Source organism: Saccostrea cucullata, unplaced genomic scaffold (genome assembly GCF_032062105.1).
Source record: "Saccostrea cucullata isolate Sc308-1 unplaced genomic scaffold, CSIRO_AGI_Scuc_v1 ctg3010, whole genome shotgun sequence".
In the NCBI taxonomy this organism is placed as follows: Eukaryota; Metazoa; Mollusca; class Bivalvia; order Ostreida; family Ostreidae; genus Saccostrea; species Saccostrea cuccullata.
Genome location: NW_026925726.1, coordinates 4022 through 29090, shown reverse-complemented (window position 1 = coordinate 29090; position 25069 = coordinate 4022). Strand labels below are relative to the sequence as shown.

The 25069-nt window shown below is 33.9% G+C and overlaps 1 protein-coding gene across 2 annotated transcripts; it reads right to left on the bottom strand.

Moving 5' to 3' along the window:
* Positions 1-1098: 1098 nt before the first annotated feature.
* Positions 1099-20354, bottom strand: LOC134269672 (rho-associated protein kinase 2-like). 2 transcript variants are annotated; one of them, XM_062751880.1, is made up of 9 exons: positions 20260-20354; positions 11245-11372; positions 9885-10032; positions 9446-9660; positions 9152-9322; positions 8571-8938; positions 4717-7137; positions 4276-4341; positions 1099-2964 (listed from the first exon to the last, which is right to left on the bottom strand). In XM_062751880.1, the coding sequence occupies exons 2-9, from the start codon at positions 11308-11310 to the stop codon at positions 2922-2924; spliced, it is 3498 nt and encodes a 1165-aa protein (XP_062607864.1). In that variant the 5' UTR covers positions 11311-11372; positions 20260-20354; the 3' UTR covers positions 1099-2921. The 2 variants fall into 2 exon arrangements, with proteins under 2 accessions (XP_062607864.1, XP_062607865.1); XM_062751881.1 differs by lacking the exon at positions 4276-4341.
* Between the last annotated feature and the right edge of the window lie 4715 nt (positions 20355-25069).

Here is a 25069-nt window from a genome sequence, read left to right as displayed (position 1 = left end):
AATCTATTCAATCATCCAGAAAATGTTGGTTAGATTCAGCATCCAAAGATAGTCTGGTAATGTGCTATATATGCAACATTCATACATATTTGATCTAGGTAGAGCTTACAGTTACTTGAAAATGACCAAAAACTAGAGGTACTGTAAGGTTTGAGGTCCCTAAATGATACTCCCTGTGCAAAGACACTTGTTTAAGAAATTTTTTAATCCATAGTATAATGGTGTGTTATTATTATACTATAGGTTAAAAAAATTTCGTTCCAAAACAAGTGCCTGTGAATCCGAATCAGAAGGCAACTTTTTGTGTGCAATAAATATAGTTTTCTCGATGGGTGGCACTGTAGCTCTCTGGTCGTCCATCTTAATTTTTTCAGACCAGCGAGCTTCAGATCTGCAGCTCCTTAACTTCCAGAATATTGAGGTAAAATATAAAGATTCTAACTTACGCTTTTTTGTTTCATGATCTCGGGGCCAGGTCACTTATCTGGAAAATGTAGGTCGATCGATCAGACCCAGCATCCAAAGCATGTCTACTACTATGCATCCATAGATGCATTCATTATACCAATTCTTCTTGAAAGTGGGAGGGTATATAGTGATCAGGATGACTGTCCGTCCATTTAGCTGTATGTTCTTCTGTCTGTACGTGCATCCATTACACTTGAATTGGGATAGCCATCTCTTATTCACAGCTCCTTTTATACCAAAGAATAAAATTTAATGAGACTTTCATAGAATCTTTATTACATGGTGCCATTATGCATCTTCTATTTTACTTTTTGATTTTGAGCTTCCCATAGTAAAGTATGGACAATGCCATTCCTTCTACAATATTGAAGGGTACCCATCTCTTATCTGCAACTCCTCCTGTACCACTGAATAAAACTACCCAGCTCAACTTCATAAAGGTGAGGTAAAAAGTGACTGCTTAATTCTGAGATAACAACAAGGTTCCCTGGGCCTTCTAGAAATGTATGTATTGATCAAAGAAGGGGTTGATTGACATTCTACACAAAATGTAGGCACACTGAATGCTTGTAAATAATTTAGGATATATACTGCCATATTTGTCATGCAAATAAAAAACACACAAACAAGTTTATTTTGAGCTTATTTTATTGTAATACTTAAATCATATATATAACTTGCATTCTTTAAAACTCATCCATTCCAATCAACTCTTGAGTTGGAGCAGATTCATCTCTATAAGCACTTATCAACAAAAAATTTTGATTGACATATCAAATGTGTTAAGTACATATTGAAAATAATGGTAAACCCATTTAATGGGTAATGAAGTAATCTAACAAGAATAAAGTTTACAAAAAGCAGAAACAATATCACAATGTCTGAGAGATGAGGTGATGATATTTTAAATGAACTTTTTATGATAGCCACTGAATTAAACACTGTGATGTACATTTTTTTCCTTCTTTCTAAATGTTAATTTTAAAATTTACAAGAAATCACTGAACATGTTAAAGAATTCTAGTGGGGAAATGCTAACTTTCAAAAAGAGATTATAATAATGTATCCTGTGTAAAACATGCCAGTGTGCTGTACATTCTACTAAAAAATCATTAAATTTTTTGGGCAACAATGAGTTAAATATCTAGGTTTTACAGACATAACTTCCTTGATGTTATGGGACACCACACATATTTATACATTGAATAAATAACCTTCAACTTCATGACACCACTCACACCATGCTGAAATGCATTAACAAAACAGAACTTGATACATGTAATTCAGAAACTTCCTTGACAACCTGCAAAAATTCGTATAATCTAAATATAAATCAATATGGGTTAAAATCAACTACGGACATATCACAATGCATGAATCTATGTAGAACAAGATGCTCATATACATATATATGTTATGCAATATACATTCACATAAAACAAAAAACTAAGTTCCTCAAAATAAATAAAACTGAGGTAAATAACAAGCACTTTAAATTTTTGACAGTTTGAAAAACCTTGTCATGAATCATGTAAGGACCAAAGTCATAACTTCAATGGACTATACTACTTCCCTGGTCTCTCTCACTGTCCATACAATGTACAAAACATCAATAACAGTATTTCCTGCACATCATCCACATTATATATCCAAGTGTCTATAGATAGTTTTCGATAGACATGCTTTTAGAGTTATTTCCCATCTGTCACCAATGACAAGATTCAGAATTTAACCAATTTAAAGTTGTTATACTGGAGTGAAGATACCACAATTTTTCTGACAAATATGCATTTGTTAAAGCACTCTAGTTCATAGTTTTAGCGTTACAAAAAGATTTAAAATTTACTTCTTATTTCTGCCATATTTATGTGTTGAAATTGCCTGTGCAAAGAAGAACCTCCAAGATGATATAGGCAAGGAAAATAACTCTGTGGGAAAATACATCATAAGAAAACTACCTATAACATTTGACTATGACATACTACCCGATATCTTAAATTTTTTTTTAGCCATGCCAACTGAAGAGCAATGGCAATACATGAGTATCATCAGCAATCGTTAGAAGGGAATAATATGATGTTTTGACTTTTCAACAGTTTGAAAAGAGCATTAATTACATCATGAATTTAAAGCAGTAAAACATCATAACAATTTCAAGGCCAGAACAAGCTGCATCAGATACAAAGTACATAATTCCAAGCATTGCAGATCAAAAATAGGTCCTTATTGCATCATATTATGCCAAGAACAATTAATATTGCCACACTGTTACAATTAATTTGACCCCAAAAATGAAGAAAGGTCTCATGATTTTATGAAGCAGATGTGTTTTCTTATAATGCCTATACTAAAGACCAAGCAGCAGCTTTCAAGGTATGGCACAAAGATCTAACTATTTTCCCTAAATTTGGGGTGGATGATAGGTGGTGGTGTTAATATTAAAGTTCTGCAATCTATCTCCAAGCAGGCTTGCTTTTAAGAACTGGAATGTCACTGCTGTGGAAGAAATTACAATGCATAATAGTTACAGATAGTAAAACTTGATAAATAGATAATATTTCTTAAAGAAGATACTAGCTATGAAAGCATTTTATTTTGGGGAGGATTCAATTTTTGTAAATGCTTTTTTACCATAAATTGCCACCTTTACAAATAAAATCTGAGGCCTCAATCATTTTTAGCAAGATTAATGTTTGCCTAAAAAGAATCTTTCACCATAATCTGTAAATTTAAGATATCTGCAAAAAAAAAAAAAAACTGGCTTGCTCCAAAATAAATTGATTCCACAGAATTAAACTGAGAAATCCAATTTAACATTACTTGAACAGATAAACAAAGCAGAAAAATTTCCAACTGCACACAGATAACAAATTCATTTTCCACCATGCAACAACATATAAAAACACCAAAAAATATTGTGCTGCACTTTGTGTTAGGCCAAAAACAAAACAAATAGCTTTCAAAAGTAAGAGGTAGATTTTTTCCCTTAACAACACTACAGAAGATAATTTAAATTCAATGTGTGACGTGCTTGTTACTCATGAGCAATGAAAATGAATGGGAAACACTCGACTAGAATTATGTTGAAAGAAGAATTTCCTGGGTGTACCTTCAAAAACTTTTAACTTTGAAAGTATTAATATTTGAATGTTTCTTAAAACACCCCCCCCCCAAAAAAAAATCTTATTAGTCAACCAGCAAAATCAAATTCTCAATTTCTGTCATATTTCTCATTTCAGTATGTATAGACCTGGAAATATCCAAGAAGAAAAATAACCATTTTTTTAAAAACATCCTGACATATTAAGAAACAGTTATACATTTTTACACAAGTATAAAAATTAGAGATCGTTAACAAATCAGAATTAGAAGAATATGTAAAATCAAAAAGCAAATAATATTTCATGTATTTTAAGATCTTTTAAGCCACTCTCAGGACTAATGTCATTTGTTAAAAATCATATATTAATTTCATAAAATTGAAAAAAAAAATCAGTTTGAACACTACAAGTGGTATATCAGTATGCCTTTTTCAATACATGTACTAACAAAGAAAAGTGAAAAGAATGAAGATGAAGAGAAATTAAGGTTAAAAATTTCAAAACATATGAAATTGATACAAATATGTAACAATATATATATATTCATAGATATGATATGCATGCATACAACAACCATTGAATCACGGGTATAACTGAAGCATAGAAATACGAGATGCACAACCAAAATTTTAAAACACGGCTTCCAGCAGATTAACAAAACAAAATGTGTGTAAAGTAACAGGTGATGAATGGAAGTGATCCCTACTGGGCTCGGGGCGATGAGGGCTCTCGGGGGCTGGTGTTGGTGGAGGCCATCTTGTAACGGCGCCGCCTGCAAATAAAAAACACATGCAAAAGAACCAAAGCCAATGAAGAAGAAAACAATTAAACTAAACGAATTGCTCTGAAAAATATTCACCAAGCATACTTCTGATAGAAATCTACTCACCAGCCACTAGAAAGACACATAAAGTGCAAAATGAAATAATGTATTAAAATTGACAATTTTCAAGCATATTCAGTGCATGTCGGATGCCTAGATTTTTTTTAATAAATCCAAGCTTTTCAATGATTTTGTGCAGCTAAGTTTGAAAGAGTACATTACACATAAAAATATGGGTCAGATAATGCTTTTACATACCACTACATGTACTATAAATGAAAAATTCTTTAAGAAAACAAACTCTGTGAAAGTTGGAAGATTTACCTTGCATTCAATAAGACAATGTTTTTGGGAGCAGCACCAGGTGGGGGTTTGGGGACTTTGGATGGGTCCGTCTCGGGTGGGGTGGGGGTAACAGACGCCAGGGCCTCACGGAGTTCATTGGCAGTGCGGTCAGAAATCCTAGAAGCAGAGGAGGAACGACGTCGTACAGGCTTCTTGATTCCAGATTCTCTTTTAGGACTTGCAGTTTTATTTTCCCCAATAGAGGGACTTTTCTCTGCATGAGTAGAGCCTTTTGCCCCTGTTTGCACATCAGTTTGACTTGAAGTTGGAATAGATTTTTTCTCTAATGGACTAGAAGAAGGTCTACTGTCAGTATTAAAAGAATGCCTCCTTTCCACCTTGTGTTTCTCTTCAGAACCCACCATTACCTCTTCCTTGCCAACAGAAGGTTCACTGCTTGTTGACTTTGTGCTAGAAGGCACCTGCTCTCCACTCTTTGTGGATTTTGAAGCATTTTCACCATTTCTCTCTTCCACAATGGGAGACATTTTCTTTCTAGCCTGTAAGTGTTCCAGTTCAGCCTTCTGTATTTCTTTCTCAGTAAATTTTTTGAGGCCATGTTTTACTTTAAGAGTTTCTTTAACATTATTTTCCTCTTTTTGACTAGGCTCTGGTACCTGTTTTTCAATCTTTTTAGATTCTGTCACTGAGAGTTTTAAAGGTTTATCAATTCGCACAGGAATTTGAGACGTTGGCAAAGGCAGTTCTCTTTTAGTCACAGTAACACTTTCAGAAGTTTTAATATCTTCGGGTTTCTTTTCTAAACTACTTAATTTACTACCTAAGCTTTCTATTGAAGGTCCTACATTTGAAGATTCTTGAGTAAAGTTGGCTATCCCAGGCTTTTCCTCTAAAGGCTTCAGTGACTGTTTGTTTAAAACAAGATTCATTGATGCAAAGTTGTTTTGAGAAAGGAAAGAAGAATTACTCTCTAATTCTTCCGGCTTGTTTTTGTTATTCACTTGCACATCATTAGACACAGATGAAGTTTTTCGATTCCCATCCACTGAACTTCCTTCCTCATTGATCTTATCCACAGAAGATCCAACAAGCACCTTCAAATTTGGCAGCTGTTTAGGCTTAGGCTTAAGAGCTGGTTTTACCAGACCAGGACTGTCAACTGATGTTCCGGGGTCTTTCTTAGTTGTCAATGGCTGAGGTGCAGGGGGTTTGGAAGTGACAGGTTTTATGTGGCTAAGTGTTGCTAATTTTTTCAAATCAGTTAAACTCTCTTTGGGCTTAAATAAATGTTTTGTGGGACTATTGCGGAGGGGGGAGCATATAAGATTATCCATTTCTTTGGCTAACTTCTCTGGCATTCTACTATGGCCTGATAATTTGTGCGATAGACTACTGGTAGCAGCTGATTTTTCTTGAAGTTTTGATTTTTCGGCAAAAGAACCTGATTTACTTTTCACTCCAGGTTTTTTATCGTTGTCTGATTCATTAGCAGACAGAGCAGCACTATCATCTCCCAGAAACACCATGGAATTCCTCAAACAGTCCTGACCATCTGCATCAGCCAAAACAAGGGAATTTCTTAAAACACTATCCATTTTCATATCCTCTTCATCCATTAATGTATTATGTTGAAATCTTTTAGATTTTTTCAGTTGAGATTTATTTTTAGCACCCCCTACTTCCCCCTCACTCTCATCTGCTCCCTGACTTTCAGAAGAAGATTGGAATTGAGAAGCATTCCACTGACTCGCTACTGTGTAAGGTGCAGCCCTTGTTGCATTTTCATCAAGATGATCATCAGGTGATTTTTCATCTGTCTGCATCATAGCAAATGTTAACGGTGCACGACTCACAAGTGGATCAGGTTCATTATTGCACTTATCTCGAACTTCATTGTCCTCGTGAACCTCCGCAAAGTTCTGAATAGAAACTCTCCTCTCTGCCTTGAAATTTGAGCCACCATCCTTTTGCTTTGAATCTATTGCTTTCACATCACCAAATGACACTGATTCCTTAATAGGTTTAAATGCACTTTCTGGCAAGTTTTGTGAGTTTCGAAGTCTAAGAACACTAGAATCAACAGTTTTGAGAGCAGATTTGGTTGGAGTAGACACAGCAGGTTTACTGCCATTGTCCTTGACCTCTTCATTATTCGGTTCATTTACAACTGGTTCGTGTTGTTCATTTTCTGCTTCCACAGCCACATTTTCCACCGTTTCCTCTTTGACCATTTGCTCCACTTGGTGCTTTTCATCCACTCGGAGATTTGGATCATCACTTTTGATGAGAACAATGTCACCTTGCTCCTCCCGGTAACGGTTGTCAATGTCTTTCACATGCTTGTTGTCCATAATGAGATCTGCATCCTTTAACCTCTTTTCATCTTTATTTTCTTCATCACTAAGAATTTCATCGATGACTTCCGTGGCTCCATGTAATCTATGAAATAAAAATGGGGAAATGAGTTTCCAAAATAAAACAAAGAAAATTTATTCTTCAAAAGAACAAAGCAGTTCATTCAATTAATCTGACAACCTATTAGCTAAAATATCTTATGTCAACCCATTATGTGCATGATTAATTTAATACTTCACAGTAAATTATAATGGAGAATTTCAAATATAATCTTCAACCTAGCAGATCAATATATGGGACAGCAAGCGAAATAAAGGTCATTTATACAGTGCTCCAGTGAAATACTATTCATCAATTATTTAAAATTACATCAACAATATAATCCACTGTTTCTGTTCATTTTATTATTCAATAGTATAGAAAGTGCTTTAAAAAATAGCCATAAAAAAATCCAAGAGATGATACAGCTGTAAAAAGGTTCAATCTAGATATTGAGGCCTATCATTGATAACTCAAGAGATTACTTAGATCTATCCTCTGATGAAATGATTAATTCAATTTATTTAAATACAAATTGATCTATCATCATGAATCAGAGATCCAATCTTCAAACACATGTATCAAATTCCCCTCCCTTTCACAATTACAGCACTGTACTTTAAACAGGCAAGTTCAAACACACTTTATACACAGAAATACACTATACATAAAGTAATCTCTGTAAAAAGACAGTCCTAAGAAAATAATGATTTACTTTTAAAACTTAGATGAAGATTGATTCAAAATTACCTAGGTACTCGGTATAATATTTGTACCATTATTATTACTCGGTATAATATTTGTACCATTATTATTCCATCATATTTAATACAGATTCTAGAAAATATTGTATCAGGTCCTAAGGGACTTCTAGAATTTGATAAGGCCTACATATCTGCTTTTCAAGGCATTTTAGTAAGATGCCTTGCTGATCAATACAAAGAGCACAGAGTGTCCAGTCAAAAGGGGATGCTTACTCGTCCTAGGCATTGGATCCCACGGAATTTCCATGGCGTCTGTGCTTTTTTGCCCTGTTCACATATTTCTATTGTTTGTAGGATTTTTGAGATTGCATGAACTACTGTTCATTATCTTAATCTATTTCATCATTTTGCCCTTTGCAGCTTGCTCTCAGAGTTTGTTAAAAGACTGCAGAGCTACAATTTTATGGCTACAGAATGATAACGCTTTAACTTCTTGTTACATTTTTTCCCACAAAAGTTTCTCCAAAACAAGATACAGATAGGAAAGAAATTTTGCTTTGTTTCCTACCTTGAACTTGTTAAACTGATCTTGATTCAAGGTCATAAAGCTACCTCACACATAATTCAAAGTTTTTTTGTAAATCATTAATTATCAGCATTCTTGCATTAGGAAGTTAGGAATGAGACATGAATTATACATTATTCTCAGCATAACCTATAATTAAAACAAAAGACCTTGAGCCAGTCATGACCCATATCAAGCAAAAGCCTTACCCTAAACCAGTGGTGGCCTTCAGACCTATTGGGGGTGAAGTGGTGGTGGTGGTAGCCACTGAGTCCGTGTAAATTTTCTCCCAGTCATAGGGATCAGTATCTTTTATTGCCTTCCGTCTAATACACTGTTCAAACAGGTTATGCATCAGTGAATAATCAGGCTTGTCATGATATTCCAAGGATTCGATGTGCTCCAGAAAAGTTTTAAACTCTGGCGGCATGTTTTTCAACATCTGAGTGTGGTCGTATTTTTCCTTCATCTGGCCGACCTGTTCCTTGTCTTTAATTTTTCTCCATGGTAACTGACCAGCTAGAAATTCTACCAACATGTAAAACAGGGACCAAAGGTCATCATGTCTGCCCATTTCCTGAAAATCAAAATAAATCCACTGTGAGAAATACATAAACTGAGCTACTGTTTTAAATAATACATTGTCAAATACATGATTTTCTTCCCTTTAGTAAGATACATGTTCTGAATTGCTTATCATAAAACATGACCAATAATTAACAATTAAAGCAAAATTTTTATAGAAATGTTCAGAGATCTACAAGTGTGTTTTGTCATTGTTATTCAATACCTTGTTTTTGTGGGCATTAACTGAGGCATATCTGACAGTGCCCCTGAATCCAGCAGCTGCCCTGGGGGGCCTCACTTCACCTGTGGGGGTGGTGTACTGACGAGCCAACCCAAAGTCCAACATAAAAACTTTCTTACTGTCTTTGGGCAGCCTTCCCATTGCAAAGTTAGACTGAAAATTACAAATATGAGCTTTAGATTCTCACAAAAATTAGAAATATTGCTAAGTCAATCCTTTCATTTTTCTTGCTAAAATGATTTCTTCATACTTAAAGCTACATCAGCCTATACTTACAGGTTTAACATCCCTATGTAGAAATCCTACTTCATGTATTGACTCGATGGCCTTCAGTATCTGGGCCCCCAGCCTGAGGGTGGTACTGAGGGAGAAGCACCCCCTGGACTGACTCCTCCTCAACTCAGCCAAGTTTTTACCCTGTAGGGTCATGACTACATAATTGTACTTTTCATTACGGCCACACCCAATGAATCGACATACGTGGTCTTGTCCTAAAAAAAAAAGATTAATTCCATTGAAATTATAGAAATTGGGTCAAGTTTAGGAGTTAATCAGATAAAAAAAACTTGTATATTAAATATTCACTCTTCCACATTCTCTTCAATTGGTAAAGAAAAGTCCTTTTGGAAATAAAATTCACCAAATGAATGTAGTGTAATGGAGAGAAATTAAGTGGGTTCTGTAGATGAAAATTCACATACAATAAATGACCTACCTTGTAGTTTCTTGAGGACAGCTACCTCCATTTTGAGGACCTGCTTGGCTTGTTTGGCAGACTCCAGCTTGAGGGCCACTGACTCCTTCGTGACTTGGTCGATGCCTTCGTAGATCTCCCCAAACCCTCCGCCACCAATTTTCCGAACCTGAAAAATTAAAACAAAAATTTATCTCTCTTCATGTATTGCCTGTTTCAGAAAGTCATAGTAATATATCGGATATGATTGTACTTTGGGTCGGTGGCCTGTAATACTCAATAAATATCTTGAATTGATATTGGATTTCAAATGTCAAGACATTTTGGTCAGTAATTTTCTTTCATTTGTAACCAAATGCATGTGGATTGATCATTAATGCAAGCATCATGCAACCAAATTTTCAAGATTTGGATCAATGATGATAGAATTGCCACTTTAGTAAAACCATTATAATGCCTTCAGTTATTTCCATACAATAAGAGATAAAGACAGTATTTTATAATCTTATTTAGAATTCATCCTTTTTTTTTAATTAACAGCTTTTAAAATAATTAGTTTTGTGAGTAGATTGACTAACTAGAATTTACACCATCTAGTAACCATGAAACAATGAATGTAACATATTGCATTTGAAAACTGTGACAAAAAGATGTCTTTTGTACAGCTTTTACTTTGAAGGAATCCTATTTGCTTTGAATTCTACAAGTCAGATGTAAATGAAACATATATGACAGTAATATTCTGAATACAAGAATTGGCACGAAGAGAAATGTTCATGCATATCTAGCAGCAACATCCAATGCTGTTCTAAACACTAGGAACCAGCTCTGGTATTGACTTCATCCTTTGATCAACTTCTCATGGCAATTTAACTCTGACTTTAACACCAAAGCTATTTTCATGGGACTAAATACCCATGGGCACAATCAGAACATTGCATTATATGGAGGAAAAAAACTTTTTAGAAAGAACTTCCATTGATACATCAGTTTAGCAAGACTGATCATGCATAATATACATCATACGAATCTGTACTCAGATCTTGATTAGCTGAAGGATGGAATAATATTAGATCAAATGAAGCATCAACCAAATCATGGGTTACATAAACATATTCAAATGCACATATGTGCATGTGGACTTGTATGTTAGTGAACATCTTTGGTTTTTTTTTAACAGAATCAAGTGTACAATATAGCTGACAAATGCAGCATCCAAATCATGAATCTTTCACATCAATAAATCTAGCTTCTTCTTTCAACAGATACAGATGACAATGCTTAGTCTGGCTCACTTATCCCCCAAACCTTCATCATTTGAGAGATACATCTCTCACAATAGAACTTGCATGACCAAAGAAAAAAATGTACAAAAACTCACCACTTTCCATCTCTCCTTGACTACCTGATTGGCCTGGAGCAGATCTTCTGCTGTTGATGTTGTCATAGCGACCAGGCCACTTCTTTAAATGACCTTGGTAGTTGTTTAACCCATTTTGCTACCTGTACCTGCAAGTGTAAAAGAAAAATGTGTGTTAATCAATAACTAATGCGCTATGGAAGACACTGAGTCATTCCTGTCTCTTCTCTCACATATACACCTTGTCAACAAGTGACTCACTGTGATCAAACTGTTCCCTACAATTTTTCTAATGCGATGATAATTGAAACTTTTTCAACATGGTGGAATTCGATTTCCAATCAATATCATTCATACAAACTCAGCTGTACATGAGCCATTACAAAAAACATCTTTAAAACACAGATGCACAAGCATGTAATAATGAAATGCAGAGTTTTCGTAACAGTATCATAACAGCACTGTGCATGCGGAAATTCTCAAGACATCCATTGTACAGTGAATGTTATTGATTGCTTCTGAAGTGCCTGATCCTAGACCCTAATTCCAAGTCATTCACCTAAAACTGCCCACATCCCCAAACAGACCTTTCCATCAAATTTTCAGACAAACATTATATAATTTTGGAACCTTTTCATGTAGCATGATGCCAAACTGCCAAATGAGCATTTTACACATTACAGCAAAACTCGTTTAGTACGAACACAGATATTGTGAATTTACGGATAAAGCGAAGTTATCTTGGATCCAAAGCTATATAAATTTAATGAACTTCTTATACAGTTATAACGAATTACGGATATAGCGAAGTAATTTCATAGGTCCCTGTGACTTCGTTATAACCGAGTTTTGCTGTAGCTAAGCTTGCATGTATGATACTCTCTTTTGATAACAACTTTCTTGGGACATTGGTGCAAGTTGTTTGTATATTACTATTTAAAAACATTAATTACAATTTATAATTCATAAAGTGGAACAAATGAGTTTTCTTCCTATCCTTGTAAAGACAATCCACAATGATAATATCTTCAGAAATTTGCCAAGTTAATGTTTACAAACTTTCTTACATTATCAGGATTATTGATTAATGTCTCCTGACACTAACACTGTTTTTCCGTAATTTCATACTGTGCCATGGGAAAACTCTATAAAAAATATGAGTTGCTGGATATTTCTCAGTAAGGAAATACTATTATCATGTTCTTGATCAAATCTTTTATTGTCTTTAATATAAAATACTTCCATCAGGCCATCCTTAAAAAATTGTTTGTTTGGAATTGCCGCCTGAAGGGTTTCAGACACAGGAGGGAGGGAGGGAAATTATTTTTTTTTTAATTGAAAACCTAATTTTACATAGATCTGACACTATATTTCAGTGTTTTGTATGATGCATGTGATACATGTAATAGGCAAAAAAATTGATTAAGTAAAAAAAAAAATCTTCCTACTTTTGGTCAATAAAATTTTTTCAGGAGGGGGGTATTTCAATGAGGCGGGAGGCAATTCCAAACAAACTACAATTTTATTTTGGCCTCATTTTAAGACAAGACTGAATCTAACTGCCAAGCTAGGATTCAAACCCAGAACCAAGGCCTGAACTCTATTACCAACTGAACTAGGGATCTGACAATAGGCCATCAAACCTTCTTGACCACCACATTCCCCTCTTAATGTCAACTCCCCTGAAAACACCCAGAGACAGCCCAGGTTCTTTTCCTTAGTAGGTCTTTCACCTGCTAGTCAAGAGCTGCTCAAAAGCACCAATTGTAACAGTATAAAGATGGAAATGTGGCAGCCAGGTCACAGATATAGCCAGATTTCTCAGCTGTTAGAGCACCTGTCCAAGCTTCAGAGGCCCATGGTCAAATTCTGATCTGGTTCCTTAAAAAAAATTCCTCCTATTAAAGGCAGGTTTAAATTTAACAGTGGCCACTTAGCTCAGCTGGTAGAGTGCTTTCTAATATTAAAAGGGCGCAGGCTTGAATTTTTAAGTCTCATCCATATCATTTAATTCTCCCTTCTTGTAACCAGTAAGAGAAAAATCTAAAAACAGTAAAACAGTCTATAACAAAAGAACAGTAGAACACTGTTATAGTGAACACACTTACAAGGAATTGACCCTTACAACATTAAATTGATTTTTATTCCCTGTTACTTTAAAGTATATTATAAACTTAATGGATATAACCAATTACATGTACGCTTATAATGAAGCAAAAGACGTCCATCAGTGATCACTGGCACATACTTCATTATAAGCATGTTTCACTGTATATTTTACTTGGTACTTCTGAGAGCAATAGCTTCTATTTAATTAAGGTCTTCCGTCTTCACGGAAGACCTTATAGTGATTCTACTGTTTCTTATTATTCTTATTATTATTATTCTTTTTTTTGACAAAATTTTGTGCAGGCGATTTCTCGAAAACTATTCAGCGGTTTCTCATGAAACTTTCACAAAATATGTGTCATTATATGAAGTTGTTACATCCGAAGAGAAATTTGGGAAATTCGCTTCTGGTGCCAAGTTATGGACGATTTCCTGATTTTAAAATGCGATTTTGTCGCCCCTTTTTCTCAAAAATGGCTAAAGATATGACCTAGAAACATATTGGAGACGATAGTTTGTCACTTTGTGGTTTGCAGAATCACCTTCTCATGCGTCGTCAGTATTTCCGGTTGTTACGAGATGCAAATTTAAAAAAATCGTATTTTCTAACTTTTTTGTTTTTCAGTAATTTTCATTTATTTTTGGTATGCTAATAGAAACCCTTCTTATCATGCTTACTATATAATTTGTTTGAATGTTGATAAATATAAACTCTAGATATTAGCATTCAAAAATCTGAAGCGGGTCCAAAATGGCGGCTGTCTCTGTCAACGCCGACATTTCGCAATAGGGGTTTACGGAGGCAGCTGAGCGTTTGCTTGAACGAAAGTAACATAAGGATAAATGAAATGTAAAGGGCTATTTGGATTGTCACGTCGTAGTTTCGTTGCAGTTCTGTGTCAAACTAACGTCTTCTATGATTGGTTTTGGCTGGTTTTCAAAGTAGTAAAAGAAAAGACTAAATGTGCAGATGAAATTCGATACCTAATATCTTTTGTGCATCACCGAAAAACAGATCTTAAATCATACTTATAAGTAATACTTTCTCAAAAAAGAATATCAATTAATATTGTCAGTATATATCTCAACCACTGTTTTTCCTATGCACACTTGTGTCATATTAAACTAATAAATAATACAAAAATAAGAAGACGATTTTTTAAAGAACGCTTCATGGAGTTTATTTGAGCAGTCTTGTCTCAAAGACCTTATTCAAGTTATTGAGCATAAATGATATCTGATTCCTTGACCGTCGTAGGGCGAGCCATGTTTTTCGGCGAAACGTTTCAACCTTTTTCGATTAGCTAATCAGGATAGTTCACTTTGGGGATAAACAGGAAATTAAAAAAAATTTATAACTGTTTCACCGCTTTAGTGTTACATGCATATATACAATATGGAATTTGTAAAATGTCTTTAATAGACTTTTTAAACCTCGAATCTTAGGCTTTAAGAACATTTCTTTTTAAATTTCATTGAAGCTATCAAACCTATTTAATGGAACATTCCAAAGAAAAGGCGCGAAGATTAGCTAGTGGCGTTTGGCGCTAAATTTTGAATAGTGACCCGACTTTCATAATTTTAAGAGAGAAACGCTGTTTCGCTAATATATACAAGTAGATTTAGAGGAGAGGTCCCGATAGCGTAATATTCAGTGCGTTAGAATTTCATGCTGGCGACTTCAATCCCCATTGTGTGCAAAGCTTTATTTTTTTACTTTTTCAGCTCGATTTTACGTTTTCTTTTCGAAATCGGACGGAAGACCTCTCGTTGCTCGCAACGAGTTTCATATCTAGTTTTATGTTCTTTTTACCAATTACAATTTTCTACCAGTACTTCTCACAAATCACGTCTTCATTCTTCCATGATCTTTTCGACTTAGAATACATTATCAGTATCTTAAGACCTCTTAAATGTATGAAGGGACACGTGCATTTTTTGCAGCATGATGTCTGAAAGGTTTACCCTAAGTTGTGTCCTATATTTAAAAATATGCTAAATTACTGTTTACACTAAGTGATCTTATATCTTTTTCCAAAAAGTGATGTACTGTGCAGATACAGTGTTTGATTATAAATAATCTTTATGTGCTGGCTATGTGTATGTCATTTACATTTTTTTCAAGTATGAATTCACATATCAAGAAGTAAATTGGTGCTGTTCTTATATTCTAATAGAAAATCGATGAAAAATGTTGTTGAAAATGTTATGAGACCATGGACAGATGAAAACAATAATTTGCCAGACAGTAGAGCAGTGAACTTTTATTAAAGTTGCCATTTTCATTGCTATTGTACAAAATTATGGTTTATTTATCAATTTCTATTCATATCTTTATGCATCTGGACTAAGCAACATTTATTTTTTACTTCAATGTTGATTTCAAAATTCCTTTTCAACAAAAGAAGGAAATTTATTTATAAACTGAGAGAAAACAAGAATTTTAACAAACATATGGCATCAGTTCATTCATAAAACCATCCCTCCTAAAGCATTTGCATTTACCGTTTGTTCTAAACAAGCAGCCTAGTAAGGAATATGCTGTGATTATAATACAGCACTGTGGAACAGGTCTTATTGCTTATTGTAAGTTTAATATGGTTTGCTGTAGCTGTCTATCAACATCAGCTTTATTTGCTAAGTAGGGAGATGAACTATGTCCAATGTTTGGTCAGTCAGGCTGATAATAGAGGGCATGTTTCAGAAGAAGTTGCTGACTTTTATGTGTGGGATGAGATTTTTAGATTACCTCATGGAGTTTGATAAAGCTTTGACAGGAGCTCTTATAAATGAAGAAGAGAGCTGATATTAGCTTCACTAAGCATCCCATATAAATATATAATAACGATAAAGAGGAAAATTTGTATAACTATATTTGCACTATAAAGTTAATTATCAAGTGATTATTTCAGTGCATTTTTTTTTTATTTCTGACAATAAATTGATACAATAAACTTCTCTCATCATGAAACATACATGTATGCATTCTAAAAATATTTTATATGTTCCTGACACCCCTCCCCCCCAAAAAAATTTAAAAAATCTTTTTTTAAAAATATAACATAAAATGCAACAGTGAATATGGCTCATTGATCTTAACTATGTTAACTTCCAATCTTAATATGTTCAGTCACTTCAAAATTTGAATTGCTAATTAGGTTACATGTAAGTGATAATTAATCTAATACAAGATTAACTGTATTAGCAAGTGCTCTTTCATTAATCAAAGTTTTAATTGCTAATAAATTAGCCATCAGATAAGCTGTTGGATATTAACTGATTAAACATGTATTGGCAAATATGAATTATAACTTTTGACAGGCCTTTGCCAACTTTAATTCGGACAATTCATAACTATTATTTTACACAAAAATGAAGGGAAAAAAATAGACATAATTAACCATATTTTGAAATCTGTTGCTAATGAGCATCAGCAGGAACAGAAATGTAGCTTCAGGTGAATTTGTCTTGTAAATCCTCATTCATAATGAAATGAACAGTGAATAATTTATCAATGCTACTCACACAACACATGGAAAAAATTTAGCCCTTATATAGATTACAATTACAGCAGATGCTTTCATAATCTAGAAAAAGCTTCTCCTCCCTCCTTAGCAGTAAGAAAATATTCTTCCAAAATGTAGCAATGAGCATATAACAAAATCTTGATGAATGTCTCTGTCACTGTAGAATTATAACAACATAAATACTAGATTTTACCTGCATAATTATAATGCCTTACATCATGGAAGCCAAGTTATCTATAGAGCCAGACGCTGGAATCAGGGGGCTGCAACAATCAATACTCACTAGAAACTGTACTACACCAAGAGTCTATCAAACACTGTGATGTATTAGTTGATACATGTACTGCTAGTCCACAGGGGGGTTCATTAAGATAGCAATGCTTTTTCTAATCAGGCATTAATTTTACTCCATATTGGGTGGAGGCATCTGGGTAGATTCTATACAAATCTGCAGATTCCATCAATACACGGAGATTTTAATCCAGTTTTTTTTGGTGATGGTTACATATAACAAGGATATATATGTTTTGGTGGAAATTTTAAACTTAATTCATATAGTTTCATCATTTTTATGTTTGAATTTAGTGTGATCTTTAATGTTTAAATTTACAATAAAGACAAAAAAGGGATAATAAAAGACATTAAAGCATGAAAAATCTGCACACAATAATATCAGTCCAGTCCAATACGAAAATTCGTAATATTACGAAAAAAAGTAAGATTACGAAAAAGCGTAATATTACAAGTTATCGTAATATAAAACTTATATTACAATTTTTCGTAATGTAGTTAAATTACGAATACGCGTAATGTAGCAGATTGTAGAGACTATATTACGAGTTTTCGTAATCCAAGACAAATTCAAGCATTGCAAGAAATTGAGTGGCGGATAGCAAAGTATGACGTTTACTACGAGATGTCACGGGCGATAACTTGTACGACTCTTACTGAGATTTGAATTCTGTGTATTTCAATAAGAATTGCACGAACAGTTGTATTATGAGACGAGGGTCTGATTTTTAGGGTAGACTTCGGAAGAAAAGTAGGGAGTTCGGGTGATATAGACCAATGCGACATGCTTAAGCGAATATTGAAATTTACTGGAAAATTGGTCTTATCCTTGGGAAAATTCCTATAAAAGAATAATAAAAGAAACTGTCGACTCACCCATCGCTGGCGGTACTTTCCTCTTGAATTTCCCTGCTTTCTGATAGGCGTAACTGACCAAAATGACCGCGTGCTATCAGTAGATGTGGAATCTGATAAATTACTGACGTCATACTTTGCTACCCACCACTCAATTTCTTGCAATGCTTGAATTTGTCTTGGATTATGAAAACTCGTAATATAGTATCTTACAATCTTCTAAATTATGCGTATTCGTAATTTAACTACATTACGAAAAATTGTAATATAAGTTTTATATTACGATAACTTGTAATATTACGCTTTTTCATAATCTTACATTTTTTTGTAATATTACGAATTTTCGTATTGGACTGGACTGAATATTGCAACTTTAATGTCTGTAATATTTATATGCTTAATATTTCAAAGTAAGCTCCACAGTCAGAATCACAGTTTCTCCTGATATCTGAGACACTGTCATTTCAAAACTGGGTTCTCTCTTTACATTTATTTCAAAGATTTTTGGGGTTGGGTGGGGGTAACTTAAAATGTGCAATGAATATCACAAGCACTTTCATTCACTGCAGTATGTGCTATAATGATGTTTACCTTTATATAATTTATCTTAAATAAATGTCAGCCCAGGTAACCAAAAGTGCCTTATAATAGAAAAATGAATGAGGCAAAATATTGTAACTCAAATCTAAGCCTATACTATGTGCATTGAAGAGAAATTGTAAATGTAAAAATGGTTGAGAATTTGAAACAGAAAGATGTTGATTGCTTCCTGCATCATGTGCATATCAAGATAAATTGAATATCAGTGAAAAGCTAACAGATAAAAGAACAAAACATTATATATACACTAGGTATGTAATGATGAAACTGATGCTAAAAGGTTTTTGTTGCATCAATCTATTTATCTGCATGTGTAAAGGTGCTTGGCTATATGATATACATTATATATAACCTATATACAGTTAGACCATTCCAACTGTGGACCATAAATAAAGTTTATAAAACTCAATGGTAGTCCACCTGACTTTGCTACCAAAGTAAATCCACAATTTCCAAAAGAAATCTCCTTGGTCAAAATCTTTAGGGGAAACCAAGAGAATCCTAAAAGAAATCTTAATAGATTTTTAGTTTGTAGCTTTGCCATTTGACAGGGAATTAAAGATTGAATTTTGTACTTTAATTGACCCAGGATGGGCTACCCATTCAAGAAAGAATTTTTTTAACATATATACTGAATTCTCATTATATCGCGGGTTTCATTGTATCGCGGTATATTCCAAAAAATCAGATACATGGCTCATATGCTTTTTGTTGAAAAAAATATCAGACTGTCATCTGAATGTAAATTTTTGTGATGATTAAAAAGTATGGAACATTCGTCGGAAAAAAAATATTCAAATAAAACGTAATTTTACATAAATTCATTATCATTTTTAGCCCACCGAGTTTATAATCCAGTGAAATCTAAATAAAATTCGTGTTTGAAAGTCTTAAGTTCGCATAATTGTTTATTTCCTTATGTAGAATTACTTGGTAAAATAAAAAATAAGAATTGAAGTCCATGTCAACCTCAAGTATCCATGTTTTCCCATACCGCGATATAATGAGACTCTCCGATTTAGGAGGTAAATAAGACTTCCTGTTTTAAAAATAGACTACAAATTAAACGATGCAAGCTTGGGAAATAATTTGATGATAAAAAGTTAGGCCATAGGTTGGTTTATGAATATCATTTGATGAAAGTTAAATTTTAAAATGTGAATTACACATTTTATGCAAAAGATTTAAGTACCGCGATATAATGAGACACCTGTATACTTAGTAGATTCAGAGCACACCCAAATGTATGGTAACATTGTTGCACAAGAAGAAAAACTAATTTCTTCCCTATAAAGTTGACCCAATAAAGGTACATAAATTTTTGCAAAGTGTGAATTTAACTTCACTCAAAAATACAAATTCTCAGCATCAATCTGTCAAATACTGTCTAAAACATCTGCATCACGTGTTTTCAGAGAAAATTACAGAAGATAATACAAGGCATGGATATCTATTATGCCAGACCTACTCAATAAATTCGTCTTCACTGTACATAATAAATGTTATGATTATCATAAAATACACAAATATGCCCCGACGCCAATAAAGCATCCCAATCACCCATAGTAACGGACACAGAACTCAACAGTACCAATATCTTCCATATATAACTAAAAGACGTATGTTATTGGTAGTTGAAAATTGATGTACTTACTTATCTAATGGTATTAATGTATCTGCTTGGGCCTAGAATGAGAAACATGTATCCTTTCAACTTGCCTTAGCAGAAACATTCCATTTTGGGTTCGTTTCCGGTTGTCAATATGCAAAAGGTCAATCAAGAGTCTCATGACTTACCTTTCTATTTTGGTTAAAAAAGCCAGAGCACGTCCGAACAGGTACCCGAATCATCAAAACGCTTTTCAATTTCACGGAAGAGACTAAACAGCATTGTCCGTATTTTCCGGATGGATATTAAGTTGATATACATGTAAAAAATTCTTTGGCAATAACTAATAAATAATAATTTTTTCGAAAATATTTCAGATTAACTCAATTTAATTTTTTGGTCCCATATTTAATTAGTCCTAAGGTAAAGTATTATTATTTGCAGGCATAAACTTACTAATTTTTGACCGGGTAAACATGAGATATAGTAGATTTACTGGGAGCACTGGAAGAATCTTCCACCCCTCCCCCTCTCTCTCACAAAAAAATTAAGGCCTGCCAAAAATTAACATTATTTTATTGAATGGTGATTAAATTTCTGTATAAGAAACGAGCCTCTCAAGCGCGGATCCGGGAATTTTTTTCCAAGGGGGGGGGGGGGTTCCACTCCAGTGAATGAAAAAAAATCCAACCCCAAGCCTTTGAGGGGGGTCTGCGTTTTCTAGGGGGAGTCCAAAATCACTTTTTACTTGGTTTAGTATTATCAATTTAGTAACTCTGCAAATTCCAGGGGGTCCGGACGCCCACCCCCCACCCCCTTCTAGATCCGCACATGGAACCTCTGATTAATTTTCGCTCAAATCATGCAGCTGCAGCAAATAAAGAAAAATAATAAAAGATCTATACGTATAGTAAAAAGATTATTGTGCACTCTAACACAAATGATATATCAACAGGTATCGCAACATTCCAGAAACTTAATATTAACAAGTGAATAAGTGAATGAATAGGTTCTCAAAATTCAAGTACTGAAATTAATTTTTTTTTTTCGAATGACTATGTACGGACGTCCGTTGAGAGTACATGTATATCAGAGAGAGAAAAAAATATATTTTGTTGCGTTTAATCGCAAAAATCATTGCATTAAACACAATCTTTTGCGTTTGTACGCAATACTTTTGGTGGGTAGGTTTCAGCTTCTTTCAGTACTTGTTTTTTTTACTGAAACTTATTACATTACCCGTATTTATCTATACTGTGCACAACAAAAATTTAGTTGCAGATATGTAGCTCGCTGGTCTGGAAAAAAATTTAGGATGGACGACAAGAGAGAGCTGCAGTGCACAGATACTTGTGGACAGGACCCCCCCCCCTCCCCCCTCGATATTCAACCCCGGCGCTTACTGGAAATTTTTTTCACAATTTATTTATAACATTTATTCATCATGTGTACAATATGAAAAAATATAATTTGTGAAAAAAATGTCCAATAAGCCCCGGGGTTGAATATCGAGGGGGGGGGGGGGGTCCTGTCCACAAGTACATGTGAGAAAAGTGCGCTGTTTCTCGATGTATTTCTCCATTTATTTATGCTGTCATCTCAAAATTTGACTAACCGGGTGTTCCAAGCATATATTTGTAGTACTTCCTCAAGTGACTCAACAAAACATTTCGCAAAACTGCTGTTTATATCTCTACTCAGACCAGCGAGCTACAGATCTGCAGCTACAAAAGTTGGGGGGGGGGATGGACGTTCAATGAACAATTTCTATGATAAAAAGTTATGCCTGGATGGGGGAGATCCCCTCCCTCCGATGCTACGTGCCTAATCTTACCGGCTCTCTGACAAAATGTATAAACCATGTATAAACACAAAGGCAACAAAAGTGCTTTGATTGGCAAAGCGTACCAGTCATAAACAAACATCAAATTGTGACAACCGTGACAGAGATAAAATATGTTGTTACCATGCACAAAAGATCTTTGAAACACTACAAATTTTGAGCAGATAAAATACGGATATCTGAAAAATCAGAGGTGGCATGAGGTGCAATGGAGGAATACTCATCACAGTCGATCGGTCACATCCTGACATGTGTGCTCGTTGTCATGATCTAGTCAACGGAGAAATGCAGTCTATTTAGAATAAAAATAATGACCTTATAATATCCAAAGTAACGACACATTGTACGTGTATTTGCAAACAAAATTATTGTTCATATCAACCTAAGGATTTGTGAAATGTTAATGCTGAGATGATAGGTAATAAGGTATACCCCTGCATCATTAAATTGTTTGTCAATAGTCTGCTTTACACGGAAAACTCTCCTTCTTATTTTAATCTGAACCTCAAATACTACTAATGAAAGATCGATAGAGACACTATAGAGCATTTATATATTTAAAATATCAAATTCAAAGAACTTGTGTCTGTATAAGCAGAGTGGTTTTTAACAAGGTAAGTTTTTAGATGATCAGTGACAAGACAGGAAATACTGTAAGTTGAACTTTTTTTTCCAAGAATCATGTAGTCTTTTAGCCGTAACCCCCCCACCCACCCCCTTCATCCCAACACACGCCCTCCCCCACACATATATACAAGTCATCAAAGTTATACCGATGGCAAATTATCCACATATGTGAAACTCAAACAAAATTGGGGTTATGTATGGAATGCCATATACGACAGCCAACTGCTTACTGCCAACTGCTAACTGCTTACTGCCAACTGTTAGCTGCTTACTGCCAACTGCCACACATATTTGAATAAATTTTATTTTTATATTGATATTTATGTAAATCAAAAAAAAAAAGGCGCGGATCTATAGGACATTTTTTCCAAAAGGGTCACTCTGGTAAAAAAAAAATCCAACCCAGAAATTTCTTGACAAGAAAAAAATGCGTAAAGTCCTTTCCTAAATGTGAAAATTTATTTCGGCCGGGGAGAGGGGGTTCTTATGCGTCATACCTTAATGTGTATGACATTTATCATACCAACTTAACACGAATCCACATTTTCGGTTGGGGAAGGGGGGGGGGGGTTCTAAGGTCCCTTTTAGTTGATTTATTTTATACATTAAATAACTTTTAGTTGGTTTAGTTTGCGCATTAAATAACTGTACAAATTTCAGAGAGGTGTTCCGGACCCCTCTCTCTAGATCCATGCATGTAAAGCATATCTTATTGGTACAAATAGAGATATAAATGTTTGATCGGCGTTTTCTAAGTGGAGGGTCCAAGATCAGTTATACCGGTAGTTCGTTTAGTTTATTTAACGTATGACTGTACAAATTTTAAATGCCCCCCGAGATCTATGCATGTGAAACATTACAGGGACGTAGCAACAGGGGGGGGGGGGGAGCAGGGGAGGGGGGCATAGCCCCCCCCCCCCCCCACTTTTTTTCCCAACATTACCTTTACTATTGAAAATGTATATTGAAAGGATGGTTGCCCCCCCCCCCCCCCACTTATTACCATAGTAAGTATAATGATATCAAGGATATGTAGTATTGGGTGGAAAAAAATGTAAGTGAAAGGTAGTTGGCCTTAAAAAAAAGTTACCCCCCCCCCCACAACCACCACGAAATAGGACTTTCGAGTTTGGGCTATTTCCTTTTTTTTTTTTTGGCTTGTCAACTTTTTTACGACGGCGTATTAGTGCCATTTTAATAATGTAGAATTTTTTTTTAAATCGTTTGTACGATTTAATAAATCGTTTGTACAATTAAATAAATCGTTTGTACGATTTAATAAATCGTTTGTACGATTTATTAAATTGTACAAACGATTTACTAAATTGTACAAACGATTTATTAAATCGTACAAACGATTTATTAAATCGTACAAACGATTTATTAAATCGTATAAACGATTTAATAAATTGTACAAACGATTTAATAAATTGTACAAACGATTTACTAAATTGTACAAACGATTTATTAAATCGTACAAACGATTTATTAAATCATACAAACGATTTATTAAATCGTACAAACGATTTAATAAATTGTACAAACGATTTAATAAATTGTACAAACGATTTAACAAACAAATTGTACAAACGATTTATTAAATTGTACAAACGATTTACTAAATTGTACAAACGATCTATTAAATCGTACAAACGATTTACTAAATTGTACAAACGATTTATTAAATCGTACAAACGATTTACTAAATCGTACAAACGATCTATTAAATCGTACAAACGATTTACTAAATTGTACAAACGATTTATTAAATCGTACAAACGATTTATTAAATCGTACAAACGATTTATTAAATCGTATAAACGATTTAATAAATTGTACAAACGATTTAATAAATTGTACAAACGATTTACTAAATTGTACAAACGATTTATTAAATCGTACAAACGATTTATTAAATCGTACAAACGATTTATTAAATCGTACAAACGATTTAATAAATTGTACAAACGATTTAATAAATTGTACAAACGATTTAACAAACAAATTGTACAAACGATTTATTAAATTGTACAAACGATTTACTAAATTGTACAAACGATTTATTAAATCGTACAAACGATTTATTAAATCTTTATTAAATTGTACAAACGATTTACTAAATTGTACAAACGATTTGACTAAATCGTACAAACGATTTATTAAATCGTACAAACGATTTATTAAATCGTACAAACGATTTATTAAATCAAACGTTTAACAAACAAATTGTACAAACGATTTATTAAATTGTAAAACGATTTACTAAATTGTACAAACGATTTTAAATCGTAAAACGATTTATTAAATCGTATAAACGATTTAATAAATTGTACAAACGATTTAATAAATTGTACAAACGATTTAATAAATTGTACAAACGATTTA